Source organism: Cyphomyrmex costatus, unplaced genomic scaffold (assembly GCF_001594065.2).
Source record: "Cyphomyrmex costatus isolate MS0001 unplaced genomic scaffold, Ccosl1.0 scaffold192, whole genome shotgun sequence".
NCBI lineage: Eukaryota > Metazoa > Arthropoda > Insecta > Hymenoptera > Formicidae > Cyphomyrmex > Cyphomyrmex costatus.
The window spans coordinates 892,473-912,978 of NW_017275954.1; the positions used below are offsets into that span (position 1 = coordinate 892,473).

Sequence of the window (20,506 nt, forward strand, 5' to 3'; positions counted from 1 at the left end):
TTTTCAATTTTAATCAAGTATAGTACATAATTAAATTTATAGGTAAATAAATTGCAGAGGGGGATAATAAAATAGTAATCTTAATGTTTAATAATGGTGGCTGTGAAAATATATTTGAACGATAATATTGCGTTTTTTTTTTTAAAGTGGAAGAATAGAATTTTTAAACGTTATTTTTTACAGATAAAGAAGCAAAAGATAAGGATAAAGCAGCCCAGTCATTAGCAGTACCGCGACTCAGCGTTTGCGCGGACGCGCAGAAAGTAGATAGAGCCAAATTAGCACAGACCGAGGTAAGCGAGATGCCAACTGTGATACGTATCTCAATACTGAGAAAAGCGATGGAAGAGAATTCTTAAAAAGTTCGTTATCGCGCAAAATTAAAATTTTCTGAGAAATTTATAATTTATTATGTCCGATTAATTAATCCGATATGTATAATACTTTGTAATATATATTCTGTAAGATTAATTATTATTTTATATAAGTTCTAATATTTAATATATTTTTCATTTTACAATCATCAATTATTGATTAATATTAAATTATTCCATTTTATATCTTATTATAAAAAACATGATAGATATTAATTTAAAAAATTTCGAAGCCACAATTGATCGTAGTTTTGACTTTTCCATAAAAGAAATAAATATTTTCAGTTTGACATCATCGAGTTCGATCCAGAGACTTTCCGTATTCTACTGGACTACTTGCACACCGGATCCTGTCCGTTGACGTGCAGCAACATACCTGGTCTGATATGTGCCGCGGAACATTATGACCTGCCGGAACTTCTTCAGGCATGCTTCCATCACGCCAAGCAATTCCTAAGAGTCGAGATTGTCTGCGTGATGTTGTGCGCCCTCGAAAATTACTACTGGCGTTACACGTCCGCTTCAGAGTTAGTCAACATGATCCTCGCGTTTATCGAGACGCGGGCCGAATTGCTCTTCAATCATCCAGACTTTGTCACTCTGAGTGAATCGATGGTACAGATGATCATGTGTCGTGGCCTCGAACTGCCAGAAGTCAAGAAGTTCGAGGCGATGCTGAATTGGGCAAAGCACAGAATCAAAACCAAATCAACCAAGATCGACGCCAAGGTGGAGTTCAAGTGTATCATGGACAGGCTCAGCAGGGATCTCAAGTTACATAAGATAACACCCCAGGAACTAATCAGGGTAAATATCACAAGAAAAATGTATTATATAATATTGAAAAATAAAAAAGTATTTGAGTTTAAAAATATATAATTATTATATTTTAAATTATACAATTTATCGTATTAAAAATTATATGATACGATTATTTTCTAGTGTGAAATAAATGTTATAAATAATTTTTCCCGTTATTCTAAATACAAAAAGGATTGTTTCTTGTTTTTCCAGATCGTATTACCATCGAAAGTTATTAAGAATGAAAGAATCCTAGAGACTTTAATGTACCAAGCGAATTCAGGCATATATAGAAACATCGATAGCTGTTTGGAGGCGTATCAGAAGAATCTGCAGGATCAAGAAAGTTTTGATTGCGGACTATGAAAGTTAACCAACACGCGAAAGGTGCCGCAAGAACGACGTGAAAAACACGTATCTATAAAGGAGTGATGAATTTTTTGAGATGATGGAAAAATTATTTTCTTGTAACTTGGCAGCATCTGTGTCGTGTTATCGAATATTATACGCGAATAATTGAAATCTCTTCGGTAATGACTTGCAATTAGAGCGTTCCGGTTGCGATCGCGATATGTAGAAGTCGATAATTACACTGTAAGACCTGACACGAATTATGATAGATTTCTCCGATATCACACAAGTTGCTAAGCTACTCGATGAATAACAAGTTTAGACGTAATCTCAGCACCATTCGCGTGAACTTCGATACTCCTGTAATAATTCAATCGCATTTGGCAGCATATCAGGCTGCCATCTTTGTTTTATTATGAAAGTGAATCATCCGTGAAGAGAATAGTTAAAGCAGACATTATAATTGAGGCGTACACTTGACAGAGAATTTTTAAAACTTTTTTTAAGAAGTTATTTCAGGTCTAAAAAGTTATCTGAAAAAATTAGAAAATTTCTTTTTTGTTCAAGAACCTTTTAGCTTATCCGATAAATGTCGGTTGAATTCGTGAAATATTGACTTACATTGGTTAATATCAAAGTTTAACACACATATATATATATATATATATACATATGTATAACAATTTTCATGCATAATTATTTTCGTATATTATAAAGTTTTCTATTACAAATAGTCTATTAAAGATTTTCATATATATTATTTTTATTTTTAAAATACGGAAATCCTTTTAACGATGCTTCCATAACATATTTTTTTATAATTTCCAGTTTAATGAATTTTAATTATTATTTTAAAAATTTTGCTTCCATTTTGCAATAAATATTATAAAATAACAAGTATTCTCATAGCTATAACAATGTGTAATAGAATTAAAAATGTTTTTAATTATGTTACAAATAATTGTTATTTTTAAAATTTTAATTAAAAAAAAAATTTTTTTTAATGATTTTTATTATTCTATATATTTTTTTAATATAGTATATATATGTTATATTTTAATTCAATATTTGTATAACATTTGTAATTCAATATCGTTACAAGAGATGTTATTTTTGATAATATAAGCTCTTCCAAACTGTCGTAAGACAGCAAGTACATATTACATTAATGGATTAAGTAGAGAAATAAAACAGGAAGCACGTTGCGACATGACGGTCACTTTCATAAATAAACATTATCAATCTCCACACATATACGTACAGAAAATGTCATTAATATGTGATTCTTCTTAACATGTGATTGATAAAAGTAAAGTATTGATTGAGATGAAATGCAGACAATGCACAGAAAAAAAAAGCACAATTTTCATACCGTTGATAAGAAGATTCAAATAAAATCTTTGATCAAGATAATTAATATTAAGGAAAAATTCTCTAATATATATTTCAGTACCATAGATACACGATGTCAAAGATGAATCTGAATAATAACATTTGTGTGGCAATATAATTTGTCCATTAACTTCGGTGAAGAAATAACGAAGATAAAAATAACGAACCTATTACTTGACGATACAACAACGTTGTCGACGCAAAAGGTTAAGAAATTTTAATGATCATCGATCAGAAAGGCTTTCACTGGAGAGTACGTATTGTATCGGCGGCTCTTAATAAATTGCCGACACATGACAATCTGTATCATAAAAGTATCATGCGCTACTAATAACATGTAAGAATGGTTTACTATTACGTAAGTTTAAAAGCACGTATAAACGCAAATATATATATATATATATATTATATATATATATATAATATACATATATGTATAAGAATAAAACGATAATTGATAAATAACAACAATAATTATAAAAATAATGTCGCTAGTAAAATGTGGCGTATAATACATATAATTATAATAACGATAATGGCGCAAGCGAATTGATGTTGAATGTTGGGAGAAAAAACATATATACACATATATATATGTATGTTTATATGTACATATATATATATATATATATACATACATATATTCGAAGTCTGTTCTGTTTTCTATCGTAGATTTTATATTTTCAAATACTCTAAGACGGTGATTCTAAAATCCACGGAAAAGATAGGCTGGAAAAGGAAAATTTCGTGCGACAACGCGCGGGCCTCTTTTTCGTTCGGCAAAATGATTCCCTTCCAGGGAATTACTTATCTGTGGCCACAATTTTTAATCACATGATCGTGAACCACTCGATCTTCTCGTTCTACGAAAAGACATATCGACGATCTCTCTCTCTCTCTCCCCGATGGGAGAATGAAATTTCCGAAAGAAAAAGGATTTTTATCGGAGTCACTTCGTGATTTCGATGAATCTTTGCGAATATCAAACGAGACCTTGACTAGCCTGGTTCCGGCAGCGCTCCAGTAACGATTATATCAAAAAATAAAAAGTGAAAAGAGAATAGAAAATGGAGTAAAACTCGCGCGATTTCACACGCAAAACACGTAATCCGCGAACGAACACTCTCTTTTCCCAAAGATATTTTTCAAAAGTGGGTCTCTTCTTCGATGTTCTAAATGAGAAAATATTTTTACACTATCTCAGTTGGTTGTTTACGATACGACATGATATTTTCAAGCGTCGATTTCCTGCTGTATATTATGTTATTATGTATATAACAAGTAATATTATGATGTATGCGCGCAAAGGTAAAAGACCGTTAATCCTCAACCACTGCGAAGGGTTCAAACCTGTTTCCAATACAAATTTTTTTTAATTTTCAATATTTTACGGTATATTAGAAATACGCCTAATTATATATCTGATGATTTCTTTTGATTCTGTATGATGTATTTTTCAAATTCTTGAATTTTAACGAAAGTAGATAATTTGCAACACATATTTTCTATATTACAAAAATCATTTAAAATTCATTTTATGTACTATTAGTAATTTATAATATATAATATTATATGCTGTCTCTCTTTCTTTGTCGACTAAAAATTATTACCAGTAAAAAAGTTATTTAATGATTTATTCTTTGTTGGATATGACAGAATATAGGAATATTCTGTCATAATAATAATCAGAGATAATTATACTTTACAATCTAAAATTGATCTCATCGTGGTAGTTACTTCATTCAAATATATAATTATAGTAGTTGAGGAAAATCGGTCTCCTTCCGCTGTGGAAGGCGCCAAACTGTTAAGTGTCTTATTGTTCAGACAAACGACTGGACGAAAGTAGAATTTTGAATACCGTCATTCGACGAAATCCCAATTACGTCTACATCCGTTCCTAATATCACATAAATTCGTTTTTATTTTAGACGGAAAAGCGTTTATTTTATAAATGTACATTTACAACCTGAGAAAACAGGTACAAGTGTATAAATTACGTGAAATGACGCAGTTATTATTTTTTAAATTTATTTAATTATTTTTGGAGACCGAATGGTATAAAATAAGCATAATTTCTGTAAAACAAATTCATATGATAATAGAAGATAGATCGCGAAACGAACGAAACTCGAAATTCTACTTCGTCAGTGTGTAAATGTAGTTTTAGTGTGTGATCGAAGTGTACTCGATTGTTCATTGTATCTATGACGTTTCCTGATCTATATAGAAACGCGTCATAAGCTCATTATTCATTGTCATATTTATTGGAGTAAAACTCGGTGCAGGTTCACATGGAATTGCCAATGGAATTTTTCATAACATAATGAGGCATGTCATCGATAATTATAGTTATGTAATTGTGCAGATTATATATATAGATAATGTTCAAAATCTATAAAATTAGTATAACCATTATAAACTTAAAGATTAATATTTTTAATATTATCTTTTATTGATATCACGCATTTTAAACACTTTATAATCTACATCTAGTCGATCGCGCATTCCACTTAGTTTCGTGGATATGTAGCTGATAAATGTAAATGCATCGAATTGTTTACTCGCGTTCATTTGAAACATGACATTCAGAAAACCGACATAATTATAACGAGCTTATAATTATTCGATTTCGATTTCGTAAGCACGCGAAAATGTTTTCGTAGTGAAGTTCGTATCTATTTATAGCAAATCAGACTGACGAAAATTATATCGTTATCAATTATCTTTGTTTGAAACGCGAAAAGATTTGAACCCGCGCTCGAGTTCACTCAATAAAAATATCACGAATCAGTACAAACTTACACTTGTCGTGTATAACTCTTCCTCTTCTTGCGCCGGCACGAATGTATACTAATGTACAAAACGAAACTTTTTTTACTGTACTTGACGACAGTCCAGGCGTTGCTCGTTATCAGCCAAAAAAAAGAGGAGTGCGCCATGCCAAGGCAACATCCCCTCGGGAACATCCGATAAGAAAAATCGAAAAAAAAAAATATGTCATCGAACGCCATTCTGTCCAGCCATTACCGCCTATTGTTCAACTATATACATTCACGCAAATATGTAAAGAAATTGTTTCGCAGAGGAAGAGAGAAAAGGCAAATGAAAAAAGATATACATATATATATACAATATATACACGTATACATATATATTAAGATGTAAACACACATACGCACACATCGCATACAATGCACACATAGCGATAAAAAATCAGAAGAGAATGAGAGGGAGAGAAAGAGTATATAATGCGACGAGTCAAACCTGCATAACGAAATATTGTGAGCCACGTGAGCAGACTCCGGCGAGTAAGTAGAGTAAGTAAATGTAATATCAGACGCACATTGAGTCGGATTTCCGAAAGATCGTTAAAAGTATATTTTGTCATTGTAAATGGGATAAGATTTTAAAAGTAATATATGCTTGTAAATAGAATATCGTCAAGGATAAAAACGAAAGATTTATATCAGTTTCTTTAATCTTTCTTTGACTGCTTGCATTATGTATATATAAATTTTACTAGTAACATTCTGTTGTATATTTTACATAGTGGACAAGAAACTTTAGCGACTAAAAAAAAAAAATCCACTCTAAATCATATAAATCAAAATACTGTAGTAAGTTTTATTAAATAATTATAAGTCGCTGGTTTATTTGCGTACATCAATATAGTGAAATAAATCAAATATATTAATTAATTGAGTATAAATTCTGATATTCCGCGGAATGAAGAATAATAATGCGCAAAAATGTGTACGTGATACAATGCAAGGCTCAATGTGCGCCTGGCGATAAGGACAATTTCTGCGTTTTGTGCGATATACGAGGGTTGTGCATAATCTTAAGCGCTTCTCGAATTCTCTGGTATGCGTCTGATTATTTGTGCGATAGTTTATAAATGCCGTTGTTGTGATGCCGTGTACGTGTTGTCATTCTTATCTTGTTAAATACTCGCTGTTCTTCTCGACATTATACCGCTGCCATTGGATCTTCATCGTCTCGTTGTTGTTGTTGTTGTCGTTATTGTTAAGGGAGAAACGTATTGTCCGTTCAATGCACGCACAGATGCAACGGCGAGAGATGCCACGACTTTTTTTTTTTATTTTACGGTACTATGTTCTTCCCAAATTCGTCGACTTATTCTGTGCGTGAACCACGATTGTATAACGATAATTTTTTTTTTTATCTTATTCCTCTGTAATATTATAAATTCTGTAGAATGTGTGCCCGGACTTTTGTAATTTAGATGATAGAATTATAAAATATTATTCCTAACACACTAAGATAAGAAATGATATTTTTTACGAATAATACATATTCAAACAATTTCTACGGTATGGCTAGTATAAAAGTAAAAGTCGTGGTTCTCGATTCCTGCAACTATACATTTCTCTCAAGTCGAAAATATCGAGTGATCGATATCGGTTTGTAATGAGCCCAAATGTTCTTTCGTTATTTATTCGAATGTTTCATTTCACTATATTAATTATTTACCGTTTACAGATCTTAGCTTGCTTCGCAACGATGTAATATATTAATCGATCGATAATTTTTTTCATCTTGATATATCGCTTTCATATTATTATGAACGTGGATTATTAATGATCCTATATAACGGACAGGGTTATCGAGAATATCAATTTACGTAAATATCAAAGAGCGTTTTCAATTTCATGCGATCATATCGGTATGAGATCACTGTGACCTGAAAAATTGTGAAAAGTGCGTGCACACGAGTTTCTTCCTTCCGCTTGTCGTCGTGATGAATCTTAGGAACTCGCCGTGTCGCGCTTACGTGGTAACGAATACAACAAAAATACAGAATAAAATTATGAACAAAGATTTATTGTATATGAAGCTACTGTGATGTTACCGTTGAATATAAAAAATATATATCTATATATATACATATATATATGTATATATATATACATATATATATGTATATATATATACACACATAAAAAATGCTGTATTTAAAGTCGTGTCTAAAGATTGTTTTCTTTTATCTCCTCGCTCACCGAAACAAAGTCTGTCGCGAATCTGTGAAAGTGAAATTGTAATTTATATTCGTACGAGCAAACTATTTTTTAAAAATGACAACGTGACTGATCTATTATGTAATATAGGCAATAAAAATGTATTGTGCTAGATTCTTTTCTTTCTCTTGATATACATGTGCACATATTTGTATTTTTGTAAACCTCATTAAGTGCGTAATGGAAATAAGTGCTTGAAGAATTAGAACTTATCTTCCCTTAGATTTATTTTATATATTATTGCACTTTAGGTAAATCATAAAAAAATAATTTTTTTTTTAATTTTATATAATCGTTTTATGTAATTAAGAACATAAAAATGAGATTGGTATGTGAGATTAAGTGATTTTTTTTATTCTTTAAAATCGTATTAAATTTTTTAAGCAAGTTTAATCGAATCTGAGAAAAGTGTATTAATCATAAAAGAATTAATGCATTATTATAAAAGTTTCAAAGCAGATCATAAAGCAATAAGAGGAAAATAAAATTTCTTTTAATTTTATCTTATAATTTTTAGTGTAAGTATTAAAGAGAGTCAAGTAAATCTGGTTTTAATTTTATTAATGAAAACAGATTATATCGACATAAAATTTATATTAAATTTTTATGCTTGTCTAATCAAAATTGGCAAATATGCACTAATCATATAAAAAGAATTTATGATCGTAAAAATTTACGATCTCATAAAGTAATAAAGAAAAAATTTATTTCAATTTTATGTAGATTCAGTTTAAGTATCAATTGTACCAATATAAAATTAATATGTGCATTTCTTTTTAGTAAAATTTTATAAATTCCACACATTTAAAATTCTATGAAAATTTTTATTTAAAAAATTGTACATAAGTGATAATATGTTAAAACTATGAAATATGTAATTAATGTAAGATATTTTGATCAATATAAAATAAGAATTGACATATTGAGCAGAAATTTATTTTATATTGGTAACTATAACGTTTTTCTGTTACGAAAATCAGTATCAACTTATATGGATTGCGTTCGAAAACACTACCCGAGTGCCTCCGATCCTTTTATCCTTGTTATTCATTGACTGTTAAAGGATAAAATAATTGGCAATTGGGTAGTGCTTTCGAACATAGCTATGGAGAGTATTCATCATCTTAACTTGTGACAAACTTATAATCAGAGACTTGGACCGAAAAATTTCGATTCGAATAACAATCCAAGGCTAAATCTAACTTTTGGTTCTAGTTCTTTTACCGTAATGATTATCGGATCCATTTTCGCCTTTTTCGATTTTGGTTTTCAGTAATTACATATCTGTGATGATCACCATTATCACTAAAAGAACTGGAATTGACATCGAAATCGAAAATTGGATAGTAATTCGGATAAAAATTCGGACTATAAGCGTAATCAGGCCTAAATTTTAATCTATAATTTCGGTCCAACTTCCTGCTTATACTATATCATTATACGTGTAAACAGAAAAATTCAATTTTCGATTTGTAATAGTCACTAATGAAAAATAAGTACCAAATTCAGTAATCTTAATTAGAAATATAAAAATTATTTACATTCAATCTTTACAATGCCAAATTATAATTTTTGTAGAGTATTAATTTGTTCATAGTACTAATTTAGCTAGTCCCGCTCGAAAATGTGTATTCGCTTTTTAACAATTTTAGTATGGAAAGAGTTTTTAAAATGAAGTTGTTTTTTATACGATCTCTTGCAAGAATATTCATAAATACATGCGTTACTTACATAATTTAATATTTATAACTATCTAAACAATCTTTACTACATGAAAAAATATACAGTAAATTACAAGGTGAAAAAGATGTGTACATATTCACATACACATGATAAGATGATCTATTTTTCATTAATCTCTGTAGGCTAAAAAATTGAATAACAAATAGTGATCTGTTAATTGGATCTATACAAATAGTTCTCTATAAAATTTAAATGCGCTTGAGCTCAGGAGGAATTGTAAGTATGTTATAAAATCACATTTATTTACAATTCTACAAGAACGGTAGATTATCTGTACAAATTCGACCACTGTACGACAGTTCATTGTGAATCTTTAAAAAAATTATAATATCATTATAGTAAAACATTGCATTTTTAAGATACACGTTTGTTACAGCAAATATTCTGTCAGGTAAAATTCGCGAGCACAATATGATCTTAGCCCTCTATAACTGAGATCTGCGTGTGTCGATAAGTTCCTAAAGCATTGCAATAAGCGTACATAACGCCAGATACAGTCTTATTAAAACGCTAGACCATCAAGGTCACAAATTAATATATATATGTACAATTTTTGTACAGCTGTTAACCACACTCGCTTTTAGAATGCCTGAAAAATAATTTCAAGACAAATCAGTACCGTTTTATTGTCAACTCGACTTAAGTTCACCATTTGGCTCTAACACTCCAGTCTTTCGGTGTCCAATGCAGACACTTAGGATCTATTCTGATCTGTCTTTTTTCCATCGCAGTTGAGTGTTGTTCGATAATTTCCCTGCGAATAAAGATTATGCATCAGTATGAAGGACTCACAGAATTTCAGATAAACCATAGTTAATCTCCTTTCATTTTGGTTGTAAATTACCTATTTAATGTTACAATATATTGTCCCTTGTAGTAGTTAATGAGATTCAGATTTTGCAAAGTCGATATTACGTCTTCTTTCTTGATCGATGTCAACTCGGAAATCTCGCTTATCGTTATTTGCGGCTTTTCATTTTCTACTACGGGTTTTACGTTTAGCAGGATATCAAGTATCGTGTGAGCCCAGTAACTTCGGTACGAAAGTAAACCCAAATCAGACAGCGGCTTTTCGGGAGAGCCGGTCTTTCCTTCGAACTTTGACAATTCATATGAAAATTCTATCAACAGTTTACCGTAACCTCTTCTTTGATATGGTGGCAGTGTAAGAATGCATGCTACATTATGATCTTCCGTCGATTCTTTTTCCTTTGAAAAATAGCCAACTATGTGAAATCCTCTACTATCAAAATCTGTCATTACATAGAACAAAAAAGGATCTGTGTCATAGTAAAGAGTTTTGTGATCTAAAAATAGCTTTGCCAGTAGACAAAGATTTTGCGCATAATTCTTGTTTTTGCGGCCGTCAATTTCAAAAAACGATATAGATCCTTTCCTATATATTTCGTTCCCAGGTGGATGGCGTAAATTGCACTTGACTAAATGCCTCTCTAGGCATTTTCGACTTTTCCTATATTTTAGGCAGAACTCACAAATATATATACAAGTTAAATTTACCATTTCTTGTGGATATGGGCTAAAATACCAAGGCTTTATTTTATGACGACCTAGTTCAATTAGCTCTACGTTTTTCATTCTCGTGACTACATCGTCGTGATGATGTGCCACCAAAGAACCAGTCGGTCTGGGGCCTGGTGTTTGCGGTGGGGCATCTTGAGAATCTTCATTTTCTAGAAAGGTTGCTTTTCTTTTTCTAGACATTTTCTTTTGCAGTGCCGCTTGTAACACTGCGTTACCGTTGACTGGTTCATTGCTAACGCTACTGGGACTAGGTGGTCTACTAACGGCCTGCTTTTTTGGGGTTGCTGCACCAGTCCCTGGCGTTGTTCCTTCGCGACGAGGATATTGGACCTTTCTAGTGTCCAGGGAATCTTCCATAACCCATTCATCTAATCGTTTGTTGACTGAAATAGCGCAGTTTTGATAACGATTGTGACACACTTATGTCAACACTTATGATTTTCATATCTAAACGATTTACTTACAGTCCACATAGTGAACGTAATAGCACTTGACGCCTTGTACTTCCTTAACGCTGATGATTTCAGCAAGTGCTATAGATAGGACAAGAAGATTTTGTTTAAATTGTTGCCATAACTTTTAATAAATTATCTATATTATTTATCTATTACACATTTATTATATATTTAACAATACATTTACGTATATACAAATTTATTAATCACAACCAAATTGCAAACAAAATTGCGATATATATTTTTAAATTATAATATATATGGAGATTTCAGAACCTCTCAAACGTTACATATAAAACAGATTCAATCTCGTAAAATACATGTACCAAAAAATCAATTCATAATTCAACAAAGATCAAAATATATATATATACATAATTACAACCAGAATATCTTCATCATAGAGTATCTACGAATACTTTGCAATACAATGATATCTATTTTGTATCTCACAACAATATAGTTCAAAACCAATTTCGCCACATGACGACCACAACCATGATCACTGTGGTGGATTATAGTTCAGTCTTGTAGAGAGAAAACCGGGTCTTTCGATAACGACATATTCTCTAGGATGAACGGAACGACACGCGAGTATAATCTACTTACGCCAATCGTCCGTGCTGTGCATCCTGACCGGCAAACGGCAGCCTTCCACTAGTGAATTCTGAAAATGAGGTTAGATAGTCAAAGTGTATACGCATTTGGACGTCGTGTGCGTCCCCGAGTAACCTGCCGACGTTCCCACGTACGGCGTACACGGCACTTACCACCGAGTCGCATATTGTCTCGCGTTCGTCGTGTTCCTCGATCATTTCAGTCTAAAATTCAATTAAATTCCGTCACCAAACACAATTTTGTTTTGAAGCTTCCACAGCACTGACGTGAGCGCCGCTTGGGCCGAACTACTGAATGAATTGAGATGCCTCGATCGGAAGATACAAAAAATAATACCGACGATTGGTAAGGTATCTACAATAATTTTATATATATAGTGACTCACGTAATGCACATATAAAAAAGAAGTATATATCGACATTGTCGAAATTTGTTCTCTATAAGGTTCTAAATGACGACGGTAGATCTAGATGGCACTTGATGTAATAACAATTAGAAATAAATTACTACGATTCGTACAGTTATATTTAAACTTATAGCGAGTCCACGGACCCGTAGCTTAATATTTGAAGAAAAATAAAAACCAGATATATACTTGAAAATAATGAGAAGAATGTGACTTCGATAAAACTTTGAAAGTGATTAACTTAATCGGCAGAATTACAGATGAAATCTCTAATATAGTATAGTTTGTTGTTTTTAATCTATCTTTGATAAACATAATTCTATTAATTAATTTATACATTTGATAAAACGTATTTGAGCATATTTTAAGAGATTGCTTTAGCTGTTAATGTTAATTGGCGTTTATTAATTATTGTTATGTAATTATATATGTGTATAACATATGTATATAATTAAACTATAATAAATAATTATAATAGTTATAGTTTCATTATTTATAATAATAAATTAATATTTATATAATTTTTCTATTTGTTTATATTGTTTATATTTAATAACAATAATACTTGGATATTGTAAAGATATTATACACTTTTTTAAATTTGGATAAAGGACAAATAATTTTACAAAGTACATTATCGATATTATATGATTTATTCATTTATTGCACGTATTAGAAACAAAAAATATATATATATATAACATTATAAATATAATACACTTTAATATAGAAGATATATAATAGATTAGAAAAATTATAATATTACATATAAGATAAATTCGGCTAATTCTAGATATATGGAGACGAGAGCATAAATGTATAACTTAACGTTGCTAATTAAATAAACAATTATTATTTTAGTAATCTTATCGCGGAATCTTTTTAAATAATAAAATATCATGTATTATTATATTTATAGCTCGCTATTATTTGAACCAAATTTATCAAGAACTATCGATATAAATAATTGTGTGTAAAGTTCTAGTATATCTAATTTTAGGAAATATAATGTAAATAGATCTGTAACAAATCAATATATAGAATCATAAATAATTAAATATGCCGTACGCTTGCCACGTACGGAATAGCAGCGATGAATGAGACAGCATACGTCACGTAATTAAATACGGAGAGGGTAAACTTGACGTGGCGAACATCGGAACGGCATACTCGAAAATTAAGTCACGTGATTCAGATCGCGCGTTGAGATTTCTCATTCTTGTGTGTGGAATTTATTCCCGAAATATGCAAACATAACATGATACGCATCCGCACAATATATTGTGTTTATACGTAATATTGCTAATTAATACTCGGTGTAATATATTACATAAATAAACTATTTTAGCGACTAGAAATATAATAATAACAGAATATATCTGAAATATTACTTTACAGTGCAATAAATGTACGTGTTGTATGTATTTTTATATTAGTTTACATTGTTTATAATTGTAATAATACATAGACATTGCATAAAGCTACTGTATTTTTTTGTAATTTGAATGGAGACAAATAATTTTTAGAAGAATACACATTATCGACATTATTTATTCGTTTATTTGCATGTGTTAGAAAATATAATATTTTGATTCTCTCTTTTATAATAAATCCCACAGAAATTTATTTCTCACATTTTATTAATATAGTTTTCTAAATAATATTTCTCTTCTCTCTCTTTCTCTCTCACTTATGACCATTGTAATGTAAATCATCATAATATAAATGTAGTCATTATAAATAAATAACTTAGGTTATAATTGCATAAAATTTTTAAAACTATGAATCCCCTCGAATATAAAAATTCGAAAGTAAGTCTAGGCATAACTTCTGCGTATCAATTTTTTTCTGTGTCCTATCGATATAATCTCTATAACGTTATCTCAGATGTATTCCTCATATGCACTCGTGCATATGTGCATATAAGTGCATATAGACACCGGTAAACGGTGTCGAAATATTTTTCAGGCATCCTGTAGTACGCGCTTATCTTCCCGAGAGATAACGCCTCGATACCGAAAATACGAGCCGTTCGATCGACCGTGTCGTATCGAAAGCCCACTGCCGTCTCTCAAACGGAACCCCACCCGGTATGTACATCTCTATGCCTATGTATTGGCCGTATGTATTCACGTATGTACCCGCGAAGTCTGCGGCTCTACACGTACACATATACAAACGCATACATCCGCAAATAAACGCGTACACATGTGTACGCGTGCCGACACACGTAAGTGTGCTCGCATCGGGCATACATAAGGGTTGATAGTGCTCGGGCGAGCGAGTCACCCTTACGTGCAGGGCGTGGCCAGGGTCCACCAATCAGAGGACGGGGAGAATCTTACCGAAAGACCAAATCGAACGAAGTAAAAATTTCAGCGGTCGCGTCAAACGCCGACGCCAAAGGGGATGAGCGCGGTTGATCCGGGCTTACATTTTCCTTACTTACCCCTCGTGGCAACCCACACCGCGCGCTACGCCACGCCACTCCCGAATCCCGTTCCTCTCGAACGATATCTTTCACGTGTGACTGTAATTTTACTTGCACGCTCGTCTCACTGCCCACGATTTCTTTCGCTGACAGCTGTTTGAAAAACTTATGCTAGCTACGTTTAAGTCCCGTTCTTTATTTGCAAACTTTATTAATTAAAAATTAGTTAATATTTTATTTAATCGATCTATTATCTCATAACACTCAATAACGAGAAAATTATTAGGCATTTATAAAACTTGTGTCTGCTTTAGTATTTACAACTATATTGCTTAACAACTAATAAGATATGTAAAAATAATTCTGTCTATATATATAGGTATATAATTCTTCATTGCAATTTACATAAAATAATATCAATCAAAGCTAATCAATTCTTGCAAGAATGTTATGAAATCTTTCTGAGCACAGATTCTTCTACGGGTTTCCTATCAAAATTTTGAGTTGCACAGTCTATATCAAGGGCTCCACAGAAGGGGGTGAGAAGACATACGTATATAGGGGGAGAGTGTGTCGGAAGAGAAGACGAAGTGGTAGGGTCTGCGTTTAATAGCCGTAGTGTTACCTCGGAGGCCCTTCGCCATTAAGAATCCCGCAAGACCGTCCCGGGGAGTGCTTCCCTCCCTCTCTCTCTCTCCCAGCTTAGGCACCCACCCTGGGTCGCCCACCCCCTCGGGCTTCTCCGGGACATATTATACCGCACCCCGGTAACGCGGATACGATACGTGGCTATACGTGCCCGCCTATATATTGCCAGAGAGGGTATACCACGGTACACTAAAATCATTAGAAGCACGTGCGCCTCGCAACGCGCAGAATCCCGATCCCTTGCCATTAGAATGCTTAGACGACGACGCTGTCCTATCCGGGGAGATCAATATCAAAACAACGGCGTGACCGCCCACAATCGTAAGATAACGTAAATCCAAAGGCTTAGTCATTATCTCGTGAACGAATTTTATACATATAAATTCCATTAAACTTTTAGAAATGATTAACGTGATTATCAATAATAGTAGTTTATTTTGTATTCTAATTATTAACAAAGATATTTTTTAAGTGCAACAGAAAATCTCACGATAGATCGTTCTTCAAGTAACACCGAATAACGACCTCGTTGCCTATGTCATCATCTTCATGTTTTGACCGCCAAGCCGAAGGAAAAGAACGTCGCTTACACAATCTTGGCGCATCTACTTTTCTAAATTACGTTGCCCTTCTTCACCCTCTCGGTTCTTGCATATAAGAGGTCGTCTCAAAGGAGAAAGAGCGAGTGAAAACCAGCGACGAAGGGTGCTGGAAGATATGGAGAGCATGGCGAGAGAGAGAGAGAGAGAGAGAGAGAGAGAGAGAGAGAAAGAGGGAGAGAGGAAAAGAGCGTGTGAAGAGAAGATAAAGAGAGATGATGAAAATAAGCGAGCTGTAGAGAGAGACTTGGTACTCTCTTCGTCGTGCTGCTTAAAATTCATAAGGCGCTCTGTTTACTTACTAAAGATACGCGGCTTGCCCCCGTCACACCCCAATCCCGTGCCCCTCAACATGGTGGCCTACGCCACCCCCGCGCTTTGGGGACGCCACGCGAGCGCCGTGCTTTATCGCGGAAAATAAAATTATTGGTTGCACTTTTCTCTCGCGAACGGCTAGGGAACGAGCAAGCTCGCACTGTTCCTTTTTGTCGTCACCTACGCCGAGAGAATCTCAAGGTGCGAATTTTTCCGCAACGTTTAAACCAAAGAAGGCTCTTTGAACGCTGCTCGTTCGTTCTTGTTGGATACATTCGCTGAGCTAAATAGAATCTCACGTGTGTTCACATTAATATGTTAATAATAACGGAACAATTTTAATATGTATTATTAACCAAAATATACATGTAATCAGTAAATAATTTCCCACCAAATTTTTCAAAAAATCAACTCTGGAATTTATTTGAAATTACCGCTAGCAAATTTAGAATAGCTTATCAATTGTTGATATTATACAATTGTATATAGATTATCATTTTAAGTTGAAGCTCTTTTACTTTTAAGTATCTTAAGATGTTACTTAATGTCTTGAAATAAGAACGAACTGGTGAATATATTATACGGGCCATAGACCGTGTCGCACGTGCAAATGAGAAAAAACGATGAAAATGTCAACCTCAGTTTTTTTTTTCATTAGCCGGTTTTACCCATTTACTACATCTTACCCTCGTTTTGACCAGCAAAAGGTCCGGAGACCTTTTAATTAACACGAAGGCGCGATTATGAACGCCGCTTCGATCGGCGTCAGCAGCGCGCGCCGACAGTAAATCAGCTGCCGCCGCGGGCGACCTTGCGGGCAAAGAAGAGGAAAAGTCGTTCAAGGCTGAGAAGAGAGAGATCGGCGCGACTCGAACGACTTGGACGGGTGGGCGACGGAAACGAGATAGTCGTCCGATTATGTCGGACGAATTTTCTCAACGGCTTGCTCGCTGTCGACAACGCCGTTATGCATATACTTCTTCCGGATATGAGCGAGCGTGTGGTTGTATGTATACACGTGAGAAGTGCACGCGTGTACGCGTGTGTGAGTGTAGCTTCACTCACACCCACTCCGCCGCGTTATAATCTCGTTGCTCCCGGCGACGTCGAATAAAGTACTTCCCGGTACTGCCGGTAACGCGAGGCACCAACTATTAACTCATTAGTCGAAGTTCTTCGTATTATCGCATTCTCTTTGAGAGACCGCGCCGGTGTTCCCGTACTTACGGCACCGTACGGTCTTACCCGCCGGGTGGATTGGATCGGGCGTTTGAGGAAGACGGAAGTGGAAACAGAAAGGAAAAGAGAAAGGTACGTAAAGGGAGAGAAGGACGGCGTACGTGATGGGTGAAAGGAGTGGGTGGTGGTGTGCGTTGCGGATGGTAGAAGCAGTGACGCCGTGCTCACAGAGTTGAGAGCTATGGGTGACGGGGGGGTGGAGTGGTCGGAGGAAGAGACGGGCGATGTGGGTGGTCGGTGGTAGAGCGTATAGGTAGCGGTAAAGGTTGGTGTGGTACGGTAAGGATGGTGGCAGCGTCGTGGAAGAGCAGGGCGCGACGCGGGGGTGGTTGGCCGGAGAAAGGGTAGTGGGCGAGCGCGAGGGTGGTTGCACGCCCGGCATTGTTTCGAACAGGCGTGTACACGTACATACATCTATTTGGCACATAGGTAAAGCATCTTAGAGACCGCGCGTAGAAGGGAACTACGGCAGCAGCGGCCGTAGTGAGCTAGAGGAAGGGTTGAGGCGAGAGGAGGGTAATGGTGGGTGCGAGGGCTAGAAAGGGAGACGACGTGAGTACAGAGAAGCAGAAGTAGAAGCAGAAGCAGTAGCTGCGGCAGCGGCGGTGGCAACAGCCAGCCAGCCAGCCATCTTGCCACAAACTTGACTCGACCAATCAGCGTCGAGGCTGTGGTCACCGTTGTACCTTCGGCCCCTTTCCCTCCCACGTCCTGATGCTTTTCCCTCTAGCTTGGATTCCCTCCGTTCCTCTCGCGACGTGGCTCTTCCTCGCCGCTACTCGTTCCTCGGGTCTCTTCTTCCTCGGTAGGTCTGCAACAGCCCCCCCGTAACAGCACCTGCCAGCCAACCCTTTAATTCTAATCAATTTACTCTTGCGCGAGACCCCAACCCCTCGTACAAGCGTATCCTCGTGAGCGCGACCGAACCTCAAGACCTCACCCCCTAAACCCCTACTTGCTACTGATGCCCCTGCCGCACCCCACAGCCGCTATTCGAACGATCCTGCTGCATCCGATAACGGAACGCTGTTATTCGACCGTCCGGGACTCTCCCGGTAACCGGCTAAATAATTAGCGCGGGGAGATTAATCGCCGGGAGTTGAGTCGGGGCTGCACGTTAACGACTCTCTCGTGACCCACACCCGTGCATTAGCGGGACATTTTCGGGATCGAGTCCAACTTAGGGGTTTTAGTTTCTCGTAATTCGGAAACTCGGACTAGGTATGTTACAAAACAAGTCTGAAATCAATTCACTCTCCTGTTAAATTATTTCTTTTACAAAAAGGTCTAAGCAAAGTAATGATCGCAAGAATAAGTTCTGTAATTGCGTCTATTTGTAATAGTTATTTTCCAAGCGGTAGAAGTAATTTTTACAAAATGTGCAAAAAATTGAACAACGACGTATATTGATATTCACTGTCACGTAATATATCTATTACGTATTGTATCTATTACGTATGGTATCTATTACGTGGAGTTTACGAGCAAAAATGATTGCGAAACTTTGTACTGGGTCGCAAAGGGCTAATGATGAACGTAAGTTAGAGCAGCACATGTGGATGGTATGAATAATTCGATCGATCCGGATCCCAACGCGATGGCTGAAGTTTACGCGTGCTACGTTTGCAGGAGTTCGGTGGTGCTTGCATAATTTAGTTAATGGCTCGTAGACTAATGGTTAAAGTCCATGCTTAAGCGTCGTATCAAGAACCCTTCCCCTTAAGAATTCGTCCCGGGATTCCATCTAGCTTTCTCATGTTCCAATTTGTAGGCATTTTGTTACACTGTTTTTATTATTTAACGTACGATTTGACATAAATAAATGTTTTAACCTATATCTAAGATTGTATAATTTACATACACATATATGTATTATTCTATACACTGTAAAAAATAAAATGTTAATTTTAACTCAAAGACGTTGAGTGGATTTTCTGAGCATGCAAAAATGTTAAAATTAACAGTTTTGTGTTAATGTTAACATTTTTGCATGTTTCAGAAAATCCACACTCAACGTCTTTGAGTTAAAATTAACATTTTATTTTTTACAGTGTACATACGAGTATATATTCTAAGAATATTCTTATATGCATATATAATCTTATATACATAAATATATTCTACGGAGAACGATTCTACAATTAAGCAAAGAAATATGCATTGAAACCAAAACGATTAAAAAAAGACATAATAAAAGCGACTATAAAAATAATACTCTTAATTGTATTATTCAACTACATGCATCAATTTTACATATAAAACTCGTATAGTTGTCACATTTAGAATTGCTACCATAGTTTTTTCCTCTAAGTATTTAGGGAAAAAATTATAAACAAAAATATATGCATATCATGCACATTCGCTAAAATAATATATCAATGATATATAGTTATGTACATTACGAACACGGCGATAAATTTGTTTTGTGAGCGAGGCGAGAGCGTCGCGTACGATGTGTCACCCAGGAGAAAGTGCAAAAATATATCTCCTTTATCGTCGCCGATATATCGGCCACACTGTACGGTTACGGCGGTGATAAAGCTGTCTCAA

At 34.6% G+C, this 20,506-nt stretch overlaps 2 protein-coding genes across 2 annotated transcripts in view; one reads left to right on the top strand and one right to left on the bottom strand.

Moving 5' to 3' along the window:
• The window catches only part of rsh (Rap GTPase activating protein radish), a 33,039-nt gene extending 31,498 nt beyond the window's left edge, over positions 1-1,541 (top strand). Inside the window, exons 20-22 of the mRNA XM_018538036.1 lie at positions 190-293; positions 660-1,181; positions 1,389-1,541. Coding sequence (XP_018393538.1) covers positions 190-293; positions 660-1,181; positions 1,389-1,541 — 779 coding nt within the window. The remainder of the gene's footprint in view (positions 1-189; positions 294-659; positions 1,182-1,388) is intronic.
• Positions 1,542-10,093: 8,552 nt separating this feature from the next.
• Tip60 (Histone acetyltransferase Tip60) lies at positions 10,094-12,564 on the bottom strand. The gene is made up of 5 exons (XM_018538109.1): positions 12,471-12,564; positions 12,310-12,367; positions 11,710-11,778; positions 10,548-11,628; positions 10,094-10,457 (listed from the first exon to the last, which is right to left on the bottom strand). Exons 1-5 carry the CDS (start codon positions 12,513-12,515, stop codon positions 10,349-10,351), a joined length of 1,362 nt encoding a protein of 453 aa, XP_018393611.1. The 5' UTR covers positions 12,516-12,564; the 3' UTR covers positions 10,094-10,348.
• Between the last annotated feature and the right edge of the window lie 7,942 nt (positions 12,565-20,506).